The following is a 10563-nucleotide window of genomic DNA, read 5'->3' as shown; positions in this document are numbered from 1 at the left end:
GTCCTACCACCAACTCTGCCTAGTTTAATAACCCTTCTCCTAAGCACTTGTTCCTTTTCACTCTCTAACCCTTCCTGGTTGCTCCATATAGGTTACGTCGGGTTGCGTGTCTATGTGCTCATATGCCCCTATTTGTCTGGCATCCGAATTATACTTCCTTAACATTGATACGTGGAACACGTTATGACTTGCTACAGGTTCGGGGGTAGGGCTAGCTCGTATGCTAACTTCCCAATATGTTTTAGTATATCCAAGGGTCCAACAATTCATGGACTTACTTTCCTTTCTTTCCAAACCTCATCAATCCTTTCCAAGGGAATACCTATAACAACACTAGGTCCCCTATTTCATACTCTTTGTCCTTTTGAGTATAATTTAGGTTTTAGGTGTTTGTTATAGGTTTGTAGGTTGTTTGGTTAGTTGCACGAGTGAAAACAATAAATATGTCCAGCATGGGACAATTTTGCTATAACTTAGAAATTGGGAGTTTTGACCATGTCATAGGTATGCCCTCATTAGGACCTGTTTGGCCCTAGTTATAGGGAGTGTCAGAGGAGTTTTTCCAGCCATAGTTCATAGGAATTGAGTTAGAATCATGTGTCATAAATTAGTTCAAATCAGGACCCTTTTCTGTCCAGAAAATAGGGGAAACTTGGACTTTAAGCTTAGGTCTATAGAGGACCAAGCTAGGCCCTTGAGCCACACCAAGTTTGGGAGTTGCCTTATGATCATAAGAGTCTAGTGTAGAAGTTTTAGAGGTAAACTTGAAGCGTAAGGGTGTCAAATGCACCCAAGAAACCATAGATGTCATCCTGAAATCACTATAATGAGTACATTCACTTATCACGTAATTTTAGAGCACTTATGAGTGAGGCCTAGGTTGACCACCATAGTTGTAAGATAGTATAAGGTCAGTAGAGTGAAAGGCCTAAGTCAGGGTCAATGGGAACTTGATGGTTTAGAAAAGGCACTTCGAGTTAGGAGGTCAATATTATGAGTTTTGACTATTTTAGCGACTAAGTGGCTTAAGCAAGTGGAGTGAGATCATCCAAGCTTAGTGATGCAATATAATGTGTGTTATATTATTTTATACTGAAATGTGTTGTGTGAGCATATGTGGTTATGTGAACTATTATGCGTAAAAGGTGTTTGTAAATATGTGTGTATATAGGCCTAAGTGCCAAGGTGCTTAATTTCGGTTTATAAATAGGTCGAATTGGTGAGAGTATATTAAAATGAGGTTATTTTTATTTTTGTGTAGGATCTCGAGATGAGGGTAAACTTTCCATTAAAGTCGAGTAAAGCTTCCAGTTGCTCCTACCTGCCAGTCAAGTCAAGCCTTTCTCAAGGCAAGTGTTTCAACCTATCTTTTTGTGTACACTGCAAGTAGTTTAACTTTACTTGAGATCGCCATGCAAGTGATACAAGGGTCATACCATTCTAGTATACCCAAAGTAATTGTGATATCAATCCCTGTATAAGTAACCTTATCTTGACACCTAAAAGTCAGTGATTCCTTAAAGTTGTTCATGATTGCTTGATAATTTTATTCTTACTCCTAAAACATGATGCTCTGCTATACTTTGAGCTGATGCTTACCTTCTTTATATTTTAAAACCTATGTCTTATCTGGAACCACTTCATTGAACCTAGTTGACCTAGTTCTTTTATACTATTCAATCATACCCAATTTTTGTCACTAGATATATCCCATATATAACCCTCAATTGTGAAACCTCTATCTTGTGAAATAACGCTATGATTCTTTTTCAATACTTTCTTCCTTGGTTATCAGACCATTGCTGACTATCCTTGAAAACCCTGCTAGTGAGAAGTCAAATCATTCTGATAAGATTTCTTAACTCAAAATCCTTGATTGATGATTAAACCCTTTGTATAGATCTTTGTAAAGTTCTCCTTGACATCAATTTTTATAAAATGTTAATTGCTCTTCAAATAAAAGAATGTTTTCCTTGAGATTGGTGAATTGGGCTAAGACGCAAGTCCCTTTCACACTTATTATGTTAGGCTTAAAAGATGCCTAGGGATCCCATTAGATTGTTAAGAACCAAGCGAGGTTCGGGATTACTTCGCGGCTGATCACCGACTATAATTCGTAGCGTCATAAAATGGATTTGATAAAGAAAGGATTCTTAATTATTTTGTTACAAGTAAATGATGCCATCACCCTGAAAGTTTATCTCTTGTTATTATTAGATCTTTCATTTACACTGTTATCCTTTCATTTTTGTTTTATGTATTGTATAGCACTTGTTGAGCATTTGGCTCACTACTTGTTTTCACCCTGATATTTCAGCTAGCAGATATGGTTAGGTTCAAGCAGACCGCGCGTAAGACTTGTGATACCGATTCGTATGTTCGAGCTCAGGTAGTCTAGAGGTCGTTTTGTGTGAGGACTTGGGTTGAATCAGTTGTAATAGTTAGTAGTGTTGGGCTGTTCCAAACCCTAAACTGTAAGGTCTTGGTTTCGGTTGTATTTATTTATTTTTGAGAACTATTGTAATTATTCGTATAGTTCTTTTGTTAAAGTTGGGGTGTGACACCAGCTAAAAAATGCAAATTATTGGGCCTGAGAATAGGATACTTGAAGTGAAGATATTAGATAGGACTAGAGGACATTAATTTGTAATGAACGGGCAAATAGAGGCCCAATGGGAAGGGAGAAAGCCCATTTGGGACTCCCTATAACTAGAGCATATTTGCCCTACTTGTAAAAGGTTGGAAAATTAAAGTATCAATAAAGAGATCGTTCCTCACATAACATGGCTCATATTTAGAACCATCATTTGGCGCTAGAAGGAGCTCTTAAATTTTATACTCCAACATGATTATTGAAGAGGCGGATCCATAGAAATGTGGAAACACTGCTGAAATTCAAACTGTTCATAAATCAGAACATGTTGCTCTAGTGGAAAAAGATGAAGCACCGTCGACCCTCAAGCCAAGACGGATATTTCCGGTGGAGGAAAACCCCCCACCTGAGGGTTCTCAGGTATAGAGACCACCAGTCAAACATAAGAAGAGGATCGTTAAGGATACTCGCTCTCGTGTTTTAACTGAAAAGGGAAAGCAGGTGCTCTCTAGTGATTCTAGATTGCATTTACAAAAATTGAAACAGAAGAAGCTGTTACGAGAGCAAGAGATAGAAGGTATGGAAGGCTCGGATGAAGAGCTCAAGATGTTAGAGGCGGAAACCAAAAGATTAGAGGCAAAGCTAGAGAAAATAAGAGAAATTCAACTTTTGCAGCAGAAGTTAGAACAGGCGTCGATTAAGGAAGGAGGTGATGAGGAACTCGGTTATCTGGAGTTGTCGGAGGACGATGAGGAATACTATTATGATGAAGAGGAAGTGTCTACTGAGTCTATATTTCAAAACCCCCACTCCCCAAGACAGTCTCTTCAGGAGGAACCCCGCAAGGTTCGATGTCAACATACTCGATATCACAAGAGGAGTTCCTGAAAATGCAGGAAGATATGGATCAGTTACGTGATCTAGTTAAAACTCAATCAAGATTCAAAGCCCCTGTGGAAAACCCTCTCTCTCGAAACATCGAAAAAGCTAAGATACACAGGACTTTAAAAACTCCAGCACTCGATCAATTTGATGGATCAACCGATCCATCGGGTTTCCTTAACACCTATGACGGTCGAATGGCATTTTACGGACACTCAAAAGTCGCCCGTTGCCATTTTTTCTCTACATGCTTACAGGGCACAGCCCTACGTTCGTATAACAATCTCCCGTCTAGGTCGATCGACTCTTGGACTGCATTGAAGACTAAATTTCAGACAAGATTTTCAAGCAATTACAAAGGGGGCAAAATTACAGCATCTTTGATTACGATGCGACAAAGACCTAGCGAATCCCTGAGAAGCTATTTAGGCCGCTTTCGTCAAGCTATATCTGAGATAACTGACCTAGAGGAACCTTTGGCGGTAAACTATTAAGAAGCAGGCATCGATGGAAGCCGACATGGTATTTTCTAAAAGTGCTCATAGAAAAACATCCCCAACATCTTCATGCAGCATTCCAAATTGTTGAACATCGAATGACACTCCAAGAAGCAGTGGGTAGCATAAGATATCCACGACGCTCTAGTTACAAGTATGACAGGTCAAGAACTCATAGCCCCCGATCTCCGAAACCTCGAAGGTATGACTCCAAATCCCTCGACGTTCATCGCCGAGAAGAGATGTTGGAAGAGAAGAACGCCAAACCTCGAGAGCTCAAGAATATGAGCGACAATCTATTTTAGATAGAAAATGGCAGCCACATGACAGAAAATACAAAGAGTTTACCAAACTCACAGTCGATAAAGCAACAATTTTGGCAATTTTAAAGACAGAACCTGATTTTCGACCCCCGAGGCTGATGAAGCCGGAACGTCCTCCGAGTTCTCGATACTGTGACTATCATGAAGATATGGGACACACCACAAACAATGCTACCAACTAAGCAATCTCATTGAATCCAAAATTAGAAAAGGCCATTTCGTCCATTATATTGAAGGACAGGGCCAGACTCAGCAAAGACAAGACGACAAAGTAGTCGATGTAATCTTCGGGGGTTACGCCGCCGGAGGCATGTCAAATAACTCTCGAAAGTCTTACGCCTGAGAGGTGTGTAATGTTAACCCTCAGTGTCCCAAGAAATACAAACAATCTCCTTCTCTCATCATATCCTTCTCAGATGAGGATTATTCTCCAAATATCATAAGAGGTCATCAAGATGCGCTAGTTATCACCGCCAAAATCGGCACTAATATGGTAAAAAAGATCCTTGTCGATAATGGTAGTTCAGTCGACATCCTTTATCATCACGCCTTAGCGCGAATGGACACAGGGGACATAAAACTAGAAAATACCCATTCGCCTTTTTACGGCTTTATGGGTAACGAGGTAAAAGTTGTTGGAACAATTGACTTGCCGGTACTTTTCGGCACGATGCCTTGCCAAGTATGGAAAATAGTTAAGTTCCACGTAATCAGTGCAAACTCAAGCCACAACGCCATTCTAGGCCGAACGATAATCTCGGCATTGGAAGCCATTACGTCGATTCCCCATTTGAAGATGAAATTTCCGACCGAGTTTGGATTAGGGGAGATGTGTGGCGACCAAGCGGTGTCGAGACAATGCTACTTTACTACCATCGTGCCCAAGAAGCAAGATAGTGATTCTCAAACTATCAACGAGGTCATTCAGATAGACCCCAGTAGCAACATCGACATCCCCAGGGATCCTTCATTTTCACTTGTCGGTAAAACGGTCGATGTGGCTGTAGATGAGCATTCCCGGGGTAAAGCGGTTAAAGTGGGAAAAGATCTAGATCCTCAGATTAAAGATGAATTAACAAGGCTGCTTCAGGAATTCTCAGATATATTTGCATGGTCACCATCCGACAATCCTGGAATTCTGACTGTCGTAGCGAGACACTCCCTACACGTCGACCGCCAAAAGAATCCTATTAAGCAAAAGAAGCGCACATTCTCAGAGGAAAATCGTCGAGCAATAGATGAAGAACTTGATCGGCTTTTAGCAGCCCGTTTCATTGAGCCGGTAAAATTTCCTACATGGATTTCTAACGTCGTCCTGGTAAAGAAAAGTAATGGGAAATGGCGAATGTGCGTCGATTACTCCGATCTCAACAGAGCATGTCCTAAGGATTATTATCCTTTGCCGAATATAGATCAACTTATCGATGCAACGGCCGGTCATGAACTGCTGTCTTTCATGGACACGTTCTCAGGATATAACCAAATTAGGATGGATGATCAAGATTGGGAACAAACGACGTTTTTCACACACCGAGGGGTCTTTGCTTATCGGAACATGCATTTTGGGTTAATCAATGTTGGTGCAACATTTCAGCGCATGATGGATGAAATATTTAAAAATCAGTTGGGTCAGAATCTCGAGGTGTATGTCGACGATATGATAACCAAGTCAAAATTTTCAAGCCGTCATGCCATCGATCTTCGAGAGACCTTCGAGTACATTCGCCGTAGTAACATGTGGTTGAATCCGTTAAAATGTTCTTTTGGCTTAACATCTGGAAAATTCTTAGGATTTCTCGTCTCCCAACGAGGGATCGAGGCTGACCCCTCGCAAATTAAAGCCATATCAGATATGAAAGACCCGTCGACCATTAAAGAGGTTCAACGTCTCACAAGTTGCATAACGGCCCTTCGGCACTTCATACCACATGCCTCTAAAAAATGTAGTCCCCTTTTCAAAGTTATCAAAGAAGCTTCAAAGAACAAGAAGTTGATATGGGATGACCAATATAAAGAAAGCTTTGAAGTGTTGAAAACTTTTTTGATAAGCCTACCAGTTTTAGCAAGAGCATTGCCTCGTGAAACTCTGAAAGTATACATCTCAGCCTCCGATGGGTCGGTAGCCTCTGTTTTGGTCAAATATGTTGAGGGACATGAAGCCCCAGTTTACTACGTCATCCATACTCTAAAAGACGCTGAAATTCGTTATCCACATGTGGATAAACTAGTTTATGCTCTCGTTGTAGCAAGCAGAAAGCCCCGTCACTATTTCCAAGACCGTCTGATAAAAGTTATGACTGATCAACCTCTGAAGCGTATCTTGCACAAACCATACATGACAGGGCGCCTCGCCACTTGGACGGTGGAACTCAGCCAATTTCACATTGAATATCTACCATGGAGTGCAGTGAAATCCCAAATCTTATCAGATTTTGTCGTAGAATACAAATTTGACAATCCTATAACTGAAGAAACATCATTTCCATAAAAGGCTTGGACTCTTTACATCGACGGATCGTCAACGTCATCATCAGGGGGCGCAGGTGTCATTTTAATCAGTCCAGAGGGCTTCAAAACACAACAGGATTTAAAATTCTCATTCCCAGTAACAAACAATGTAGCCGGGTATAAAGCTTTGTTAGCAGGGTTGCGCCTAGCGACTGAGTTGGAGGTGAAAATTTTAGAAATATTTGGCGATTCGCAGCTTGTCGCAAAACAGTTACAAGGTGAATTCAAGGCGCACGATGCTCGAATATTGACATATTTGAAACTGGCTACGTCCTTGCTGGAGAAAGTTTCGTCGTGGATGATCAAGAACATTTGTAGGGAAAACAACCAATGGGCCGACGCCTTGTCCAAATTAGCATCGTCTGTTGTCACAATGACAGAGGCAATTTATGTCGAGGAAAGAAGGGTCACCTCTATTGATATGGATTGTTCGTCCTCTGACATGCTGAAAGTCAATGAAATCTCTTCTACTACAGATTGGCGTCAACCTATCTTGGAATACATTTTGCAGAACAAGCTGCCACAAGATAAAGGTGAAGCTAGATCTATATCATACAAGGCAAAGAACTATTGTGTACTAGAAAACAAGTTATATCCTCGCGGTCTTGTAGAACCACTGCTTCGATGCTTAGGGCCAGAAGAGTCTAACATATTGATGGTTGAAGTCCATACTAGAATCTGTGGGGACCATCTAGGGGGTAAAAACTTAGCCCTTAAGATGGTGAGGCAAGGTCTGTTTTGGCCTACAATACGAAGTGATTGTGAAAATTTTGTACGGAAATGTAAGTCATGTCAGTTATACGGGACGGTGTCTCATCAATCCTCGGTGGAAATGATTCTGGTCATCAACCCATGCCCTTTCTTTCAGTGGGGCATTGACGTCGTGGGCCCTTTCCCAAAATCTAAGAATCAGGCCCAATACATTGTCGTGGTTGTCGACTATGCAACAAAATGGATCGAGGCTAAACCTCTGTTCAAGATTCGCGAGAAGGAGATGATTGAATTTTTGATGGAATACATTGTGTTCAGATTTGGGATACCAAGAATCGTTATTACTGACAACGAAACCCAATTTGTGGGAGAGAAGTTCACAGAAACACTTTCGCAACTCAAGATAAAACACATCAAGTCATCGGTAGCTTATCCCTAGGCCAACGGACAAGTTGAAGTTTCTAATCGAATAATCCTACAAGGACTCAAGAAAAGGGTCGATGAGTTACCAAGGCCATGGGTCGATCAATTGCCAAATATTCTCTGGTCTTACAGAACGACCCCTAGGAGTTCAACAATAATATCTCCTTTCAAAATGGCTTTTGGCTTGGAAGATGTCTCTCCCGTCGAAGTGTCTCTCAATTCTTCAAGGGTCGAGTATTTTGACCCTGAAGCATCGCGAGAAGGAATTCAGCTCCACAATGTTCTTATGGAAGAAGTCAGAGACGAAGCATCAAAAAGAGTTCTTCAACAACAAGCGCGCACAACAGCCTACTTTAACAAGAAAGTAAAAGTTAAACAGTTCTCCGTTGGGGATTTAGTCCTTCGAGAGTCGGCAGCATCCCAACCCACTATAACAGGGAAGTTCAAGGCCCCGTGGGAGGGACCGTATTAAGTGACAGGGGTCGTTGCACCAGGGATATATCGGCTTTCGATGCTCGACGGTACCCCTCTTAAAATTGCTTGGAACGCTATTCACTTGAAGAAATTTTATCAGTAGTTAAGTTGTTTAAGTTATGAGAATGAAAACAAGAAAGTCAATTTAGACTATATGAATTAGTTTTAACGAAAAGGGGTTGATATGAGATCCCCGTTAAATTAAAAAAAAATTCTTTGCTATTTATCAATGAAAAATGTTACTTATGAGTAAATTTTAAGTCTGAAGATAACAGGAACCAGCAAATCAAGACATCTTATGTCGCCAAAGAGTGACATAGTAAAAAAAACCAAACAAAGACGAGCAACAAAGGTCAAAGAAAAATGCATACATTAAGTTATGAAATTCAAATACCAAACCAAAGACGAGTAACAAGAGTCGCATAAAAATTAAAAAGTTTTTTAAGACAAAAACAAAGTTATGAAATTTATATAACAAAATAATATTACGGAAAAGTTAAACCATTAACAACAAATCAAAACACTCACAGCAGTAAGACTGTAAATCATCATCTTAGAAGAGAAGACTAAAGTATTTTCATCAAAATGCAAACCATAAATATCCAACCAAATTAAACCAATATCTGAAGTTACATCATTAACGAGGCATCCCTCGCCTTCAAGGGTCGACAGGTACACCATCGGCCTCGTCCTCTTTATGCTCCTCAGCATAATCCCGGAGGTACTCTGCAAAGCCATGACCAGACACGTCGAAGCCAGCAGCCTCCATCCTCTTAACAAAACGCCCGTACCCATCACCAAGGGCCCCAACTATCTCCTCGACCCCCTTCTCCACTTCCAATTTCAAGTTCAAATTTTCTGTTTCCAACGAATCATTCTTCTCACGAAGAGTGGTAACTTCAGCCTCTAGAGCCTCGCGCCTTTTTGTCTCCACGACCAGCGACTCGTCCACTTTCTTTGCCCGAATCCCGACACCTTCTAATTCCTTCTTAAGACGATCATTTGATAGCTCTAAGTCATTTATCTACGTTTAACAAAGCAAAATACGCATCTATAAAATGAGTATATATATACTTAAAAGTATATTTTAAAAGAAAGCGTAAGGGATGCCAATCGGGAAATATATGTTAATCGTTAAAAGACAATTCAATAACATACCTTGGTCCGGTATTCAGAACTCGCCTTCAAAATCTCGATAACACGGCCTTTGACCTTACTTAGATCTTTCTCCAATTTCTTCTTCTCACCCTTCAGTAAGCTTCGCTCCTCCTCGACCTTCGAAGGAGAGCTCTTATTCTCATCAGCTCTATACTCTTCAAGAATATGCATGATGTCGGACAAATACTGCCAAAATATAAACAAAATCAGGGAAGATGTTTAAGTCAATACAAGGAAAAGGGGAATCTGTAAGCACAAATTTATAAATAAGACAAGTGAATACACAATAAGATAATAGTGAAAAATAACATACGTACCCTTCCAACTCTCCCTAGACATCGGTCAACAAGTTCATTCCTGGACCTCTTTGCGTAAGCACTGGAATCCTGGGGAAGATTGAAAACTTGAAAATCCCGCAGAGGAACAGGCGAACCACCAGTCCACCTCTCAGAGGGTCGAATCTCAACTTGAACAACCTCTTTACACGCCTCTGCGTCGACTGTAGGGAGCATAATCCCTCGGTTTCCAATCAGTGTTATGATCTTGTTTATACTGCTTCCCACGACATCTTCACAAACCTTCTTTCCAACAGCCTCGGAGGCCTCAACAGCTCCACTCCTTGATCTCTTTCGGGAAGAATTTCCAATCCCTTCACAAGCCACACGCTCGGAACCTCCAACAACTTTGTTCCCACGATCGTCTAAAAGCTCGATGGAAATAGTTCTTGAAGAAATATTCTCATCTACCCTCGGCATATCAATAGCACCGGCCTTTGATTTCTTCACCAGCATCATCATGGCTTTGTCCATCTCAACCGAAAAGCGGCCCTCTAACAACCGCTTCAAGGACGCGCCTGAGACTGAAACAAGAAATTATTTGTTAAGGGAAAACGAGCCATTAAAAATAAGGATTGAAAGAAAAATAATAATAATAAAGATATATAATAATCTTTCCCCAAATTTTAAATAACAATTTCTTACGATGATGATCCTCT

General features: G+C 40.7%; 1 protein-coding gene across 1 annotated transcript; it reads right to left on the bottom strand.

Moving 5' to 3' along the window:
• Positions 1-9010: 9010 nt before the first annotated feature.
• LOC141663652 (uncharacterized) lies at positions 9011-9748 on the bottom strand. Its single transcript, XM_074469445.1, has 2 exons — positions 9570-9748; positions 9011-9435 (listed from the first exon to the last, which is right to left on the bottom strand). Exons 1-2 carry the CDS (start codon positions 9738-9740, stop codon positions 9070-9072), a joined length of 537 nt encoding a protein of 178 aa, XP_074325546.1. The 5' UTR covers positions 9741-9748; the 3' UTR covers positions 9011-9069.
• Between the last annotated feature and the right edge of the window lie 815 nt (positions 9749-10563).

The sequence above is a fragment of the Apium graveolens genome, chromosome 1, assembly GCF_009905375.1.
Source record: "Apium graveolens cultivar Ventura chromosome 1, ASM990537v1, whole genome shotgun sequence".
NCBI classification, from domain to species: domain Eukaryota; kingdom Viridiplantae; phylum Streptophyta; class Magnoliopsida; order Apiales; family Apiaceae; genus Apium; species Apium graveolens.
The sequence above is the reverse complement of the archived record's forward strand: the minus strand, read 5'-3'. Positions and strand labels throughout refer to the sequence as shown.

Excerpts from the sequence above, each read along its gene's own strand:
- LOC141663652 (XM_074469445.1), bottom strand. The coding sequence starts at position 9,740 with ATGCATATTCTTGAAGAGTATAGAGCTGATGAGAATAAGAGCTCTCCT. Across the intron at positions 9,436-9,569 it reads GTTCTGAATACCGGACCAAG|ATAAATGACTTAGAGCTATC; the intron begins GTATGTTATTGA and ends TGTTAAACGTAG.